The sequence below is a fragment of the Dipodomys spectabilis genome, unplaced genomic scaffold, assembly GCF_019054845.1.
Source record: "Dipodomys spectabilis isolate Male_0828 unplaced genomic scaffold, ASM1905484v1 ptg000277l, whole genome shotgun sequence".
Taxonomy (NCBI): Eukaryota; Metazoa; Chordata; class Mammalia; order Rodentia; family Heteromyidae; genus Dipodomys; species Dipodomys spectabilis.
In genome coordinates, this window is record NW_024870954.1 from 611,147 (window position 1) to 626,464 (window position 15,318).

Sequence of the window (15,318 nt, forward strand, 5' to 3'; positions counted from 1 at the left end):
CGCGCCGTTCCGGGCGGGAGCTCAGGGCCTGGGCGCTGTCCCCGCGCTCTCCAGCTCGAGCCCCAGCGCCACTCCCGGTGTCCTGGTGGTTCACTGGAGGCCAGGGTCTCACGGCCTTCCCTGCCCGGGCTGGCTCCGAACCGCGACCCTCAGGTCGCAGCCTCGAACGGCCGGGATGACAGGCGCGAGCCCGGCGCGCCAACGCGGTGGGTGCCGTCCGGCCTCTGCAGCGCCCGAACAGCAGGCCCGGCCCCCGGGCCCGCTCCGTAACCGTGGGGAGACGCGACGGCAGAGAGGCGACCAGGCGCGGCCGCGGGCTCGCCCCCCTCGTCTGCCCGCCGCGCCTCCCAGCCCGCCTCCGAGCCCGCCCCGCCTCCCAGCCCGCCCCGCCTCGGAGCCCGCCCCGCCTCCGAGCCCGCCCCGCCTCCGAGCCCGCCCCGCCTCCCAGCCCGCCCCGCCTCCCAGCCCGCCCCGCCTCCCAGCCCGCCCCGCCTCCCAGCCCGCCCCGCCTCCCAGCCCGCCTCCGAGCCCGCCCCGCCTCCCAGCCCGCCCCGCCTCCCAGCCCGCCCCGCCCCGCCTCCCAGCCCGCCCCGCCTCCCAGCCCGCCTCCCAGCCCGCCCCGCCTCCCAGCCCGCCTCCCAGCCCGCCCCGCCTCCCAGCCCGCCCCGCCTCCCAGCCCGCCCCGCCTCCCAGCCCGCCTCCCAGCCCGCCCCGCCTCCCAGCCCGCCTCCCAGCCCGCCTCCCAGCCCGCCCCGCCTCCCAGCCCGCCCCGCCTCCCAGCCCGCCTCCCAGCCCGCCTCCCAGCCCGCCTCCCAGCCCGCCTCCCAGCCCACCCCGCCTCCCAGCCCGCCCCGCCTCCGAACCCGCCCCGCCTCCCGCCCCGCCTCCCAGCCCGCCCCGCCTCCGAGCCCGCCCCGCCCCCTTAGCCGGCCCCGCCCCCGCCCCGCCTCCGAACCCGTCCCAGCCCCGCCCCGCCTCTTGCCCCGCCTCTCAAGCCCCGCCCCGCCCCTCTTTCCCCATCCTTCCTTCCTCCCTTTTCCTCTCTCTCTCCCTCTACCCGGCTCTCTTCCGCCTCCGCCCGCTCTCACCAGGAATTGGTCGCGAGCCAGTGACGTCCGCGCGGGAAGGCTCGGTTCGTCGGCGGCACGCAGCCGCGGGCTTTGGCCCCAGGCCCCGCCCAAAGACGGCCCTCGGGAGGGCGGGGCCTTTGGACCCAGCGGGTGGGCGGGGCCCGCGCCGCCGTCCCGCTCTCGCGAGAGTGCCTTTGGTGACGCGCGAGGGCGTGAGCGTCGTGGGCGCGGGCGGCCGGTTTGAATGTAGTCCGAGCGCGGGAAGCGCGGGTCCGGAACCGGGTACGGCTTCGCGGCCGGCTCTCCTCAGGTGAGGCCGCCGGCGGCGCGGGGGCGCGGGCCCCGCGGGGCGGCCTCGGCGAGCGGGCCGCGTCCGCGCTGCGGGCGGCCGGGGCGGCGGGTGGGGTCGGGCCGGGGGACCGGCGTCGGGGCCCGGGCGTCCGGTCAGGCCGGGCCCGCGCCCTGGGGCCTCCCCGCGGAACCCCCGCGGAGCCCCAGCCCTGACTCGCTTCAGTCCGCTTCTCTCGAGCAGACGCCCTAGGCCGGTCCTGGGACTTGAACGCGGGCCCGGGGCTGTTCCTGGGATGCGTTTGCTCAAGGCTCGCCCGCTGCGGCCTTCCTGAGTTGTGGGGTCGCCCGGGCCGGCGGGGAACCGCGCGGCGGCTGCCTCCGCCCCTCGTTGCTCCCTGTCATTCCTTTTCCGGGGTTTTGGGGTTTGCGCCCGACCCCTGGAGCCAGGCTCCCCTCCCTCCGTTTTCAGCCCTGGGCCTGAACTTGGGACCTGGGCACTGTCCCTGCTTTTGCTCAAGACTACTGCTTGAGACACAGCCCACGTCCAGCTTTTTGGGTGGTTGATTGGAGACAGAGTCTCACGGATTTTTCCCGCCCGGGCTGGCTTTGAACTGTGAGCAGATCTCAGCCTCCTGAGTAGCTGGGTTTCCAGGCGCCAGCCGCCAGTGTGTCTGGATTCCCCACTATTTCTTGGTGATCAGAAGGCTTTGGTCATAGTTTCACCATTTGAATTGGGCAGTAAGGTGGCTTGTCTTTTGTTTTACTTTGTAGGTGTTATTTTCTACTTCTCTTTGTCCAATTTGGAACTTAAGATACAGGACTATATTTAGTTAGGGTGATTCCTATCTTTAATTGCTGCCAACAATTTTTCATGTTGCTGAATTTATAACAGGACAAGGGTTTTACTCTTTTTTGTTGTGTTCAGTCATGGGGCCTGAACTCTGGGCCTCAGCACTGTCCCTCACTTCAGTTCTTCAGAACCTAGCTAGGCTAGAGTTCTACCACTTGAGCCACAGCACCCCTTCCGGCTTTTTCTGCTTATGTGGTGCTGAGGAATCGAACCCAGGGCCTCATGCATGCAAGGCAAGCGCTCTACCACGGAGCCACCTTCCCAGCCCCCAGGTTTTTACTCTTAAAATGAAGGGATCCTATTACAAATACATTTCATCATTTACTAGATGATATGAGCACCAGGTGGTGTAAATGTGGACTAGGATTTGCTGGGAGTGTGAAGATTTACCTGAATGTAGAAACGAGGGCAAACAGGGTCCTCTGAGCTCTCTTTATCCTACTGGGATGGAGGGAGAGTGACTGCAGTAACTAACAAGCTCCCAGGTGGCTCCAGGGCTTCTGTTGTAGCTCTCACTTTGAATAACAAGCTCTCACTTTCACAACAGGAAGACAATGAAGTGGGATCTCTTGGTGGAGAAATAGCTCTATAGAAAAGGAGTCTTCAGAGTTCAGTTGTAGGAACTAGCCTGTTCTGACCCAGCATCTATTCAACGTACTAAACCTGAAAATAGGTGAGCTTCCTGGAGCCATTTGGGATCCCTTTCCTTAGGTGGTAACGTGACTAGTGATTATTTTAACAATCTCATTTGAGGAAATAATATCTCAGATAGTTGTAACAGAAATTGTCTACCATGAGTGGTATAGGAATTTCTTTCAGTTTGTCTTGTAGGAAAAGATGTATTTGCCAATATTACTTATAGTATGTGTACTTCACCAGGATTACAAGACAAATGTCATTTGAACAGTTTCATCTGTCATGGAAAAACGTGAGTCATTTGTGCGAGCCGTGTGTAAGGAGCTGATTGAAGACTTCCTGCAGTTTGTTCAGCTTGATGTAAGTTCTGTTTTGGCTTTCTTGTGTTTTTGACTGTTGCTGATATGTCCAAAAACAATATAGTCCCAAAATGAAATAGTTATCTCAGTGAATTGTTAGGGGCCAGTATTTATTTTTAAAATCTGCAAGAAACCATATTAGATTCAAGTAGGCCTGCTTATGGGCTGAGCTAGATAGAATGTGGAAGGCAAGCAGAAGTTAACATCCATCTGTTTAACCATGGGGAAGCAGTTGAGGACTGAAGAAGACAGGTTGTGTTTGAACCTGAAGAGGTTCCAATGCCAGAGTGGAAGGGATGGTGAGAAACCCTCTGCCATTTTAGGGAGTTCAGATTTTGTTCTGGCAGCGTGGCTGTCCACAGAGTGCCCAGCATGCCCGAATGAGGAGGGCCGGGAAGTGGAGGGGAAACAGCAGAAGAAAGGGAAAGGAACATTTGCCTTTGGAAAACTCCACTGGTGAGAGAGGAGTCTGCTTGTCCTGGGTGCTGAATGTGGGTAGAAGCAAGAACTCTCAGCTGGTGTGTGGATATGAGTGGGGAGAGCCAAAGAAGATGCCAGGTTTGAGGAAGAAGATGGAAGTACCAGCTGCAGGGCCACAGTCACTAGATATGTCTGAAGATCTCAAGGAAGTCCAGGGTAGAGACAGGAGGAGTGTTACCAGCTGCATCAGATCTGTGGTAGAGGAGCAGCTGAGAGGCCTTGGGTGGAGTTCTGCTAAGATACTCAGGACTTTAGGGCATGGGATTCTTTGTCTCCCTGCCTTATCTGTTCTAGGTGTGCAATAAAAATCAAATTACAGAAGATAGCAAGTTAGAGAATAGCCTAATAATAAATTAGATGCTAGCAACCCTTATCAGATTTTAAAACAAATGAGCTTTTTTTTGAAACAGGAGCTTTGATTTTGTATTACAAAATGCTATCTTAAAACTTAGCACACTTACAAGGCAATACCACAGAAGTATTTATAAGAGCAAAATATAATTTATAACTACATAAATGCTTTAGCAGTCAAAGTTATTTAAAGTCTGTGAAGGATGATAATCAGGGGAGGAATCCAAACATGTAACTCCTCTGAACAACTGACTGTTTATCAAAATGATACCAGGAAGTGGAAACAGTTTTGGGGGAGGAAGGGCAAAGGGGATGGGCACCTAAATGGAGGGAAGGTGAGCCAATGCAGTCCTTATATTCTGTGTGCATTATGACCTGTGTCACTCGAGGGTAGAGATGGGGAACCATGGAAGGGTGACATTGATGAAGCACTGCATTCATCACCCGATTTATGGAACGCTAACTTCTTTGTACAACTGCTTAATAGTTTTTGAAAGAGCTAAAATATTTTTTTAAAAAGCTATGCCAAGTCCAAAGGTTGCTTTTGCAAACAACCTTCCTTTAGTATTAACTAAAACCTCAGTGAATGAACTGATTAATGAATTAATAAAGCCAAAAGGCAAATGTAACAAGAGCACACACCGCTAAGCACATAGCATCTTTTGATGCTGAGAAGAACACAGCTAACTTTTTTATGTGTGTTTTACAGAAAAATACTTCAGACCCTTTCAGTCTAAATGAGTTACTAGATGAATTATCAAGAAAACAGAAAGAAGAATTATGGCAAAGGCTGAAGAGCTTATTAACAGAAACATTATTAGAAAGCCCAGTGGATGGATGGCAGACGGTGGAAGTGCAGGGTGAAGATAACATGGAAGTAGAGGATGGCCCCAAAATGGTATTTGTCTTTCAAAAATTAAAAAAAAAATCTTTTCTATATTAAAAATTACTGAGAATAATTGAACTTAAGAAAATGTTTTAAGAGGATAGAAGTAAATGCTAGGTGTAATTTCTGTTTGTTGTAGTTTTCAGACCTTGCTGCTATTTATTGCTATGATGCAGCTTGAGCCACAGTGCCACTTCCGGTTTTCTAGTGGTTTATTGGAGTCTCACAGACTTTGCTGCCTGGGATGGCTTTGAACCTCGATCCTCAGATTTCAGCCTCCTGAGTAGCTAGGATTACAGACATGAGCTTCTGGTGCCTGACCTTTTTGTTTTGTTTTGTTTTCTTTTTTGTTTTTTGGTGCCTGTCCTGGAGCTTGTACTTGCTCAAGGCTAGTGCTCTACCACTTGAGCCACAGCTCTACCTCTGTGCTGCCCCTGCACCCCCCCACCTTTGGTGCTTAATTGGAGATAAGGGTCTCACTGACTTTTCTTCCCTGGATGGCTTAGAACTGTGATCTCAAATCTGAGCCTCCTGAGTAGCTAAACTAACTTAATTTTTTTTAAAATTTGAGTTTTAAATTTGTGATTTTAATTCATTTATATTTTTATTTTTCACTTATAGAAAAATAGCATAAAAATAATTCATGCAATCACATCTGTGATTCTTGCTTCTGTATCTGTAATAAGTGAAAATTCGAACTTTGAGGCCCTCTTGGAATGTGCTGTTATATTAAATGGTAAGTGCTTTTGTTACAAGTAGCATATTTAGCAATATTGTACTAAAGTGACCACCTGTTTTCATGAGTAGTGTTGAGTTTAGAAGCAGAAGTGGGTTAGAAACATAGCTTTGAACTCAGGCTCTTAGTTCAACTGGAAAAGGAGCAGTCAGGTACTGTTCTGAGTAACTGGCTTAATTTGGGGTGTGTTTGAATGTTTCAGGTGGTGAAGATGTACAGTTCCGAGCAGCTACCCTCTTGTTTGCAAGTTCTGTAGGATAGTCTGTCTTGACTTACAGGACCATGACCAAGAGCTTCTTGAAGCACAAGATTTTATGATAAATTTCTCAGCTGCTACTCTGTTGTTGTTGTTTTATCTCCTTCCAGACTGAGTGCCAATTTAACCAAGAACTTATAACTGAATTTTTTCCTCTAAATACATTATGAATATAATCTAAAGAGTAATTGTTGCCTTCCTTGGTTCTTTTAGAGTTTTAACTGAATTGTAAAGTTGTTACTAGCTTAGGAAGTACACTAGTCTGAATTAATGCAAGATTTAGTAATTAAGTATTTACATTAAATTACTGAATAGGCATAAAAGCATTTTTATCTCTAAGAATGATTTGTGTTATGTGTGCACATGTGTGTTTATGTCACTACTGGGGCTTGAACTTAGGGCCTGGGTGCATCCCTTAATTTTTTTTGCTCAAGGCCAGTGTCTACCACTTGAGCTGTAACTTTACTTCCAGCTTTTTGATGGATAATTGGAGATAAGAGTCTCACAAATTTTCCTCCCTGGGCTGGCTTTGAACTGCAGTCCTCAGATCTCAGCCTCTTGAGTAGCTTGGATTACAGATGTACCCTTCTGGTACCAGGATAAGAGTGGTTTTTAAGAACATACCTTAAGCCAGGCAGAAATTAAAGACCCATACACAAAAAATGCCTCTATCTCTCACTATGAGTGTAATTTAGAATATTCTCATTTTTAACATCACTTGGATTGATGGATCTCTTTAGTGTATTGTTTTGATCAGAATGTTTGAAATTCAGCCTCAATAAAAAGTCATCCCTGAGCCAGATGACATTGGCTCATGCCTGTAATCATAGCTACTCAGACTAAGATCTGAGGATCACATTTGAAGCCCACCCAGGCAGGAAAGTCTGTGAGATTCTTACCTCCAATTAAACATTTAAAAAACCAGAAATGGATCTGTGGCTCAAGTTGTAGAACACTAGCCTTGAGCACAAAAGCTCAGGGACAGCACCTAGGCCCTGAGTTCAAGTCCCAAGGTCAGCACGCACGTACACAAAAGGTCTCAGATGTTTGTGAATTTACTATCAGTTTATTTGTACAGTGTTGACATAATGTCTGGTTAAGTGACATTGTAGTTGCTATCAAATTCTTAGTTAATTTAGGAATCTTAAATTATAGTGACATTCAGAAATCTGGGTAATTGTGAACATATTGCTAGTATTATGAATTTAATTATTGAGCTTTTTGGTTTATAAAAACAAATCATGCTCATTATGGTGTAATGAGCCATATTTATTGTGATAGCTACTTTTACTGTTTCTTACCTATGTAAGAATTTGAAGCTACTATATCCAGGGAAAATGATAGTAGATTACTAGTAAGCAGATCTGACTATTGGTGTTACTAAGGTTGATGGAAAATTGGAATGTGGCCAGTATGATCTGTATGAAGCTTTCAAGTCTAAAGGTCTTTGTTTTGTTGAATCTTTTTAAATAATAAGTATCATTTCATTAAGCATTTTCACTCTGTAAACAAGGTATATAAATACTTGGCATATTAAAGATAATACTTTATTCACTTGGGGAAGCTTTATATTGTTCAAAATAGTCATACTTTGTACTATTGAATTTGGACTGATAAGAATTTGTTCTGTTTTAGGCATTTTATATGCCTTACCTGAATCTGAACGAAAACTCCAGAACTCCATTCAGGATCTGTGTGTCAGATGGTGGGAAAAGGGTCTGCCTGCCAAGGAGGACATGGGGAAGACTGCTTTTATCATGCTGCTGAGGAAGAGTCTGGAGACTAAAGCAGTATGTTTCCTTAGTCCAACCTAAGTATGGCTCTACAGGGATCTGATGGGACCTGATTCAGGTAGCCAAGCTAGAGGAGTTTCTTACAGTTTTAAGATGTGCAGATACCCAGGGTAGGTGCAGTGGCTTACATTAAGATGGAGAGCCAGGTTTTTCCTCCACCGTTTTCTTTCCTCAGCGGTTGGCTGCTGTCTCTGTCCTTGCTCCGTGGTTGCCACCTTCACCTTCTCGTGCCAATTCAGGCAGGAAGAGAAAGCAAGGGAGCAGTGTTGATGGGCTCATTTGTTGAGAAGCTAAGGGACAGACGGTGCCGTGTGGGGGTGTCTGGGGGGCTCTGCATCTCAGTGGTCCTCTGAGAGGGACTGGGCAGGTAGTTTGGCAGAGCCTTGGACCAAGACTTGGGCAGATCCCGAACTATTATTGGGATTTTTTTCACCTTACAGTTGTAGTTCTAAGAAAATTGTGACGGGGCCAAGGGATAAACCACACTTTGTTGTTTGGGCTGGTCCTGGGGCTTGAACCCAGGGCCTGAGCACTGTCTCTGAGCTAGCGGTCTACCACTTGAGCACTACTTCAAGCTTTTTTGAGTAGTTAATGAAGCTAAAGTCTCATGACCTTTTCTGCTCCAGATGGTTTCAAGTCATGAGCCTCATATCACAGTCTCCTGAATTGCTAGGCTTACAGATGTGAGCCACCAGTGCCTGGCTCTAAAGAGCATTTTTGAAAGATACAACTCAGACTATTTCTCATACTTTAATCTTTGGTGTATAGATTAGAAATCTAGACTAAATCTATAGACTAGAAACAGAACAGTTATTTTCCTGATTGAGGCAGTAATACATATTGGGCAAATGAAAATAAAAAAGTTGTCAAAACTTTTGCCATCTCATTGTGATCATTGTTATTTTAGGACATTGGAGATAACTTGTTTTTGACTCTACCCACCAGTATCTACTTCCATAGGATAACTCCTGGTGGATATGAATTTGAAGACTCTTCAATATGTTTTGCCAATGGCTTTCTAGAAGGCTTTTACTTGTTTAGGCTACGCATGTATCTGAGGGCCTGAGTAGGTATTGTGCAAGGAGTAGTCAAGGTTAGGGCATAAAAGCCCTTGGTTGTACTGTAACCAGCTGTCTAATTTTCTCTGTTGCTCTGGGGAATGACTGAGAAATTCTTTTTCCTTTTTTTTTTTTGTCGGTCATGAGGCTTGAACTCTGGGCTTGGGCGCTGTCCCTCAGCTCTTCAGCTCAAGGCGAGTGCTCTATCCTTGAGCCACAGCGCCACTTCCTGCTTTCTGGTGGTTTATTGGAGATAAGTCTCACGGGCTGGCTTTGAACCACGATCCTAACCACGATCAGATCTTAGCCTCCTGAGTGGCTAGGATTACAGGTGTGAGCCATCGGCTCCCGAGAAATTCTTTTTAGTGTCAGAATTTATTTGCAAGCTATCATTCATTTTTGGGCTGGGAATGTGGGTTAGTGGTAGAGTAGTAGAGCGCTTGCCTAGCATGCATGAAGCCCTGAGTTTGATTCCTCAGCGCCACATAAACAGAAAAGTCCAGAAGTGGCTCTGTGTCTCAAGTGGTAGAGTGCTAGCCTTGATCCAAAAGAAACTCAGGGACAGTGCCCAGATCCTGAGTTCAAGCCCCAGGACTGGCAATAAAAAAAAAATTGTTTTTTTTTTCATTTTCTTGCTGGTAGTTTAGCTTTTAAATCAACTCCATTTTAAATGTCCTTGTAATAGTCTAAAATTGTTCTGTTCAGTATAGTGGCTAAGCAATTGACGCAATGTAAAGTTTAAAAAATGAAGAATTTGAGCCAGGCTCCAGTGGCTCATGCCTGTAATCCTAGCCAATCAGATCCAGGGGATTGTAGTTCAAAACCAGCCTAGGCAGAAAAGTCTGCAAGACTCCCACCTCTAAAAGAACCAGCAAAAGTCTGGGCTGGAAGGGTAGCTCAAGTGGTAGAATTGCAGCTGAGCAAGGAAGCTGAGCAAGTGTGAGGCCCTGAGTTCAGATTGTGTTGCCAAATAAGGAAAAAAAATTGGCTCTGTGTAGTAGACACAGTCTGTAGCTGTAGCCAGCTCTGGCCAGTGGCTGTGTAGTGAACACCTCAGACAGAGCATGCTTATTAAGGGAGGTGGAGTTGAACAGGTTTTGACTGCTTTTGCCTATGTTAAAATGTTCTCTAGAGCTACAAGTAAATTTGTAAATTTGTTTACTTCTCGCTTTCCTGTGACTTGTTGATTTATCTGTAATTGTCATTATTGGTGATGTAAAATATAAGTAATTTGAAGTTTGACTTTACTATTCATTTAAAGAAGAACAAACCCTAACTACACCATTGTTCTTTCTGGTTTCATTCTCAGGGTGCAGATGTGTGTCGGATCTGGCGCATTCATCAGGCTTTATGTTGTTTTGATTATGATTTGGAGGAAAGTAGAGACATTAAAGATATGCTGCTTGAATGCTTCATAAATGTCAATTATATCAAGAAAGAAGAGGTAAATAGCTTTTTCTTTTTGTTCTGTTTGTGAACTACTTCTTTAGTAGAAGCTTTTCCCATATTTGTTTGGCTACTGTTTGTGTCATGCCTAGCACAGCATTTCATGGAAGAGCTGTGTATTTTTTTGTTGTTTTTGTTGGTTGTGGGTCTTGAGCTATGGGCCTGGGCGCTGTTTCTCAACTCTCCAGCTCAAGGTAAGCCCTCTACCACTTGAGCCACAGCGCCACCTCATTTTCTGGTAGTTAATTGGAGATAAGAGTCTCATGGGGACTTTCTTGCCTGGTCTGGCTTTGAACAGCGATCCTCAGATCTCAGCCTCCTGAGTAGCTAGGATTACAGGGGTGAGTCACCAGCTCCTGGCTTAAGCTGTGTATTCTTTGTACCTCAGTTTGTATGGCAGTGTCAAGCACACACTTAAACAAGTCTTGTTTTTATTTGTCATCAAATTGAATTGTAACAGGTGAGTCCTGGGTGGGCTGGGGAGGGGAGGGGAACCATGCTTGCATTAAAAAAAACAAACAAAAAAAACTCAGGTGCTATCTCTGGTGCTATTCCTTTTGCTCACTTTTCCGCTTGAGCCACAGCTCCACTTCTGGCTTTTTGAGTAGTTTATTGAAGGTAACAGTTTTATGGACTTCCTGCCCTGGCTGGCTTCCAATCGCAATCCTATAGGCATGAGCCACCCTGGCACATGGCTCATAATTGCATTTTTGTTTGTTTTGTTGGTCATGGGGCATGAACTATGGGCCTGAGCGCTGTCCCTCAGCTCTTCAGCTCAAGGTGCTTTACCACTTGAGCTACAGCGCCACTTCCAGTTTTCTGGTGGTTTATTGGAAATAGAGTTTCACGGACTTTCCTGCCCGGGTTGGCTTTGAGCCGCAATCCTCAAATCTCAGCCTCCTGAGTAGCTAGGATTACAGGCGTGAGCCACTGGCACCCAGCTCATAATTGCATTAAAAAAATTTTTTTTAAAAATTGAGATTAGGTGATTACATAAATTTCACAGTATTGTGGAGTAGTGATACTTGGCTAAAGTCACAAACACACCTTCACAAGGCAAATTGTTTTGTTTTTTTTTTTGGTCAGTCGTGGGGCTTGAACTCTGGGCCTGGGCGGCAAATTGCCATTCATGGTCTATAAAGTTTGTGAATTCTGTGAGCTTTAATGATACAATTATTTCTTCCACATCAGGTGATACTTACATTTCTTTCCTTTTGCTTAGTGTAAGCTGTTCCCTCTTTCCCTCTGTCTTTGGGTTGTTTAGTTCATTTTCATCCAGTGCAGCTGATGGGCCAGTCAGTTGTATGTTTTCCCATTTCCCACTGATTCTGTACCCTCCTAGTTTCCCTCCATTGCGGGCATAAATAAATAAATACATACACACACACACACATAAATACACACACACCATATATGTGGTCAAGAGCATGGCGTCATTTAGCAATGATATGACGAAGTGAGTGGCTGCCCTTTGTTTCTCGAGTCCTGTTTACTCTGTCATATCTCCTTGCATTTTGGCGTTACATCTATATATCAGGGAGACCATGTACCATTTGTCTCTTTCCTCTTGGCTTACCTCGCTCAACATGATTTCTTCTAGTTCTATCCATTTCCCTGCAAATGCCGTCATTTTGTCCTTTCTAATGGCTGCCTAATATTTCCTTGTATATAGGTAAGGTCTGCACAGGGACACATCCCTCCCTCTTGGCTAAGTCTTGGCCCAGTGCTTATTACCTAGGTAACCGGCACACCTGGAAGCAGTCACCTTCCTCTCCTGCTAGGTCACATCCTGGGCCACCTCTGGTCACATGCCTCCCATCTGATCCTGAGGTCACATCCGGATCCAGTGTGGCCACTGGCCTAGATAAGTCCTGGCCCAGGGGTGGGTCACCCCTTTCCTTTTCAGCCATGCCTCTCTGCCATGCGCAGCACGGGGTGGGTGGGGGGGGGGGGGCAGCAGTTTGGTAAACAGCAGTTCGCCTAATAGTGTGTGGTGTTCTCTTCATCGGCTACCTAGTGAAACCTCCCTATTTGATATACCTTACAGTCAGTAGTCCAAAAACTGTCACCGCACAACGTTCTCCCTTTCTTTTTCCGCCCATCTGGTAAATACGGAGAGGGCCTCTGGCCTGTTACACTGGTTACATTGGGTGGTTCCCCTCTGGCTGCTAAGCCTTAGGGCTAGTCAAAGTGACATGTGCTTTAAACATGAAGTGTGTGGGCTTGAGGACTCAGTGTGAGCGAAGCATTATAAAATATCTCAGTCGTCTTTGTATTTGTTATGTGCTTGTTATAAATAATATTTTGGAAATAATCGCTTCATATAAAATGTTACAAAGTGAAATTAGTTGTTTTTTTTTTTTTTACTCTTACTAGCATGGTTTCTAGAGAATTAAAAATTACAGAGTAGGAAGCCAGTGAGGTTATACAGTTGGCTAAACTGCATCTTATGCAATGCTGGGTTGAAAAACTTTGTTTAAAACTTTGTTTCCTCCTTTGAATATCACATGTCTACACTCAGTTTTCTGATCAGTCACTGATGTGGTCAGGCAACTTTCCCGTTGCTAACAGTGTTAATAACTGTTTAACTGTAAACTTTACTGGCAAGTTACTTACAGTGAATGCTCTTGTTACAAATGGGTTGCCTCATTTAAATCAAAGTGTTGGTTGTGTAGAACCGCCCAGGCTGCAGGGAGGCATTTGTGAGCAGTGACAGTTCATGGGCTATCACTGAGGAAATTCTTAAGAGTGTATAAGCGTTCTTTCTTCTTGGAATCGTGTGTAGTCTAGTGGCATGCACCTAAACTAATATTATGTGATATAACCAGTGCTGTATGTGGTTGATGGCAAACAGCTTCATGATTTCATGGGTCTCAGTTTTCTCCACGCCCAAGTGCTCAGTTTCCAGCCCTCTTCAATATCAGGTTATGTGACTGCCAAACGCAGAGCCAGAATGAAATGTTGAAGGACCCATCGTCAGGGTCTGCATGGCTGTATCTCTTGAGTGGCCCCAGTATCTGCCTACAGAAGTCTTTGCCCAACTCCACCGATGTTTGCAAGTTTGTAATCACATTTCCTTTTTAGGAATAGCCAAATATTGTGTATTAGTTATTGGGAACTTTTTGTTGCAGTTTTACTTTACTTTTTTGTTTTGTTTTTGAGGTGTGAGCTTACTATGAAGCCCAAGCTAAGCTGGGCTCAGCTTGTGATCCTTTTACCTCAGCCTCCTGAGTACTTGCATGCTTCACCACGCCCAGCTTTTAGTTTCAGTTTCAAGATCAAACCCTGTTTGTTTGTTTTTTAAACAGGGAAGAAGATTTCTTAGCTTTCTCTTCAGTTGGAATGTAAACTTTATTAAAATGATCCATGGCACCATCAAAAACCAGTTACAGGGATTACAAAAGTAAGTATTAAAGGTAATTAAAATTTTGTGCTGTTAATGTGACTTTGACTTTGAAAAATCTATTTACTCATTTTCGTGCCTGTCTTGGGCTTGAACTCAGCACCTCGGTGCTTTCCATGAGGTTTTTTTCCTCAAGACCAGCACTCTACTACTTGACCCACAGCTCCATTTCCAGGTTTTTGCTGGTTAATTGGATATAAAAGTTTCGCAGACTTTCCTGCCAGGACTGGCTTTGAATTGGAATCCTCGGATCTCTGCCTTTTGACTAGCTAGGATTACAGATGTGAGCCACCACCAGCCCAATTGACTTGGCTTTTCAAAGTTATATTAGCCAGGCACTGATGTCTCATTCATGTCTGTAATCTAGCTGCTCAGGAGACTGAGATGTGAGCATGGCAATCCAAAGCCCAGCTTGGGCAGGAAAGCGTGTCCCGTCACCCACCAAAAAGCTGGAAGTGGAGCTGTGACTCAAGGTAGAATGCTGGCTTTGAGCAGAAAAAGCTAAGGGACAGCACACAGGCTCTGGAGTTGAAGTTCTAGTACCAACGCGTGTGTGCGCGTGCACACACACAAACACAGTTATATTGATATATTGGAAACTTTGGAATTGATGCAACATTATATGCCACTATATCACCAGGTAGTTTTTGTTAAACTACTATTATAGTAGGACATCATTCTTTCAGTAGTAACCACTGAAGTTAAGCTTTTTAAATTTGTCTCTTCTCCTTCCCTCTCTTTCCTCCCTTCTTCTTTCCTTCTGTCCTCTCCATCATCCCTCCTTTTCTTCTTTCCTCCCTATGCTCTCCCTCCCTTTCTCCCTCTCCTTCTTTGCTCCCTCTCCCTCCCCTGCCCCCTTTTCCTTCCTTCCTTCCCTTCTCACTAGTTGTCCAGGCTAGTCTCAATCCTAGAGACTCAAACTCAGGCTCCAGTAATTCTCTTATCTCCGATAACTGGAACTTGACATGGTAATGGTTCTCTAGTCAAATTATGTACCCTAAGCTTAGGTCTTAGCCTCACTCATAACAAAGCCCATGTCATTAGTATCTCTGATGATAATCTGAATGTAAAGTATGTCTTTTCTGGTGATTGCTGGAAAGAGCCTTCTGGTTGAAGAACCCAGGGAAGCAGAATTAGATGCTCTATTACCAGTACTGCTCTTCACATAGCACTGGTCAGAGGTGGCTTTTGAATGTTTGCATTTGCTCGGTACTGGCATTGAATACTTGTGTGCATTTCAGAAGCAGTCCTTTTTAGCTCTCTCTCTTCAAAAATTTTTTAACTTGTATCATTATAAAGGTGATATACAGAAGGGCACAGTCAGGTAGTGAGCACGTTTCTTCTTGGACAGTGTCACCCCTTCCCTTGCTCTCTCAGATTTTCCCTCCTCTTACCTCTCTTTTGAGGTGGGCTGTGTAGATTAAATTTCCAACCACTGGCAACTGTAAATAGTAAGTTGGGATTTGGTTCTTGATTTCTGATGGCAAAGTTTCTGCTACATTCTAGATTGCTTTCTGATAGTTCCCCATTTGGGTTAATAATAGGTTTTTAAACTTCGGTGATTCAAAGGTCAACTGATAATTTAAAGGTTCTTGTATTTGAGGACTTAGTATCTTAGACAGTCCAGAATGACTGCAGGTCAAAATTTACTTAATATTGGAGTGATGTTGCCTTTAGAATTTGGTTATTGGCTTAGGTTCTTA

At 46.1% G+C, this 15,318-nt stretch overlaps 1 protein-coding gene across 3 annotated transcripts in view; it reads left to right on the plus strand.

The window, feature by feature from the left end:
* Positions 1 to 1,295: 1,295 nt before the first annotated feature.
* The window catches only part of Ncapg2 (non-SMC condensin II complex subunit G2), a 60,505-nt gene continuing 46,482 nt past the window's right edge, over positions 1,296 to 15,318 (plus strand). Inside the window, exons 1-8 of one of the 3 annotated variants that reach the window (XM_042701011.1) lie at positions 1,328 to 1,380; positions 2,759 to 2,884; positions 3,091 to 3,207; positions 4,747 to 4,935; positions 5,545 to 5,659; positions 7,551 to 7,705; positions 10,076 to 10,210; positions 13,521 to 13,615. In XM_042701011.1, the coding sequence (XP_042556945.1) occupies positions 3,130 to 3,207; positions 4,747 to 4,935; positions 5,545 to 5,659; positions 7,551 to 7,705; positions 10,076 to 10,210; positions 13,521 to 13,615 (767 nt within the window). In that variant the 5' untranslated portion in view covers positions 1,328 to 1,380; positions 2,759 to 2,884; positions 3,091 to 3,129. Of the gene's footprint in view, positions 1,381 to 2,758; positions 2,885 to 3,090; positions 3,208 to 4,746; positions 4,936 to 5,544; positions 5,660 to 7,550; positions 7,706 to 10,075; positions 10,211 to 13,520; positions 13,616 to 15,318 lie in introns of all 3 variants that reach the window. The other 2 variants (XM_042701013.1, XM_042701014.1) reach the window with 2 other exon arrangements.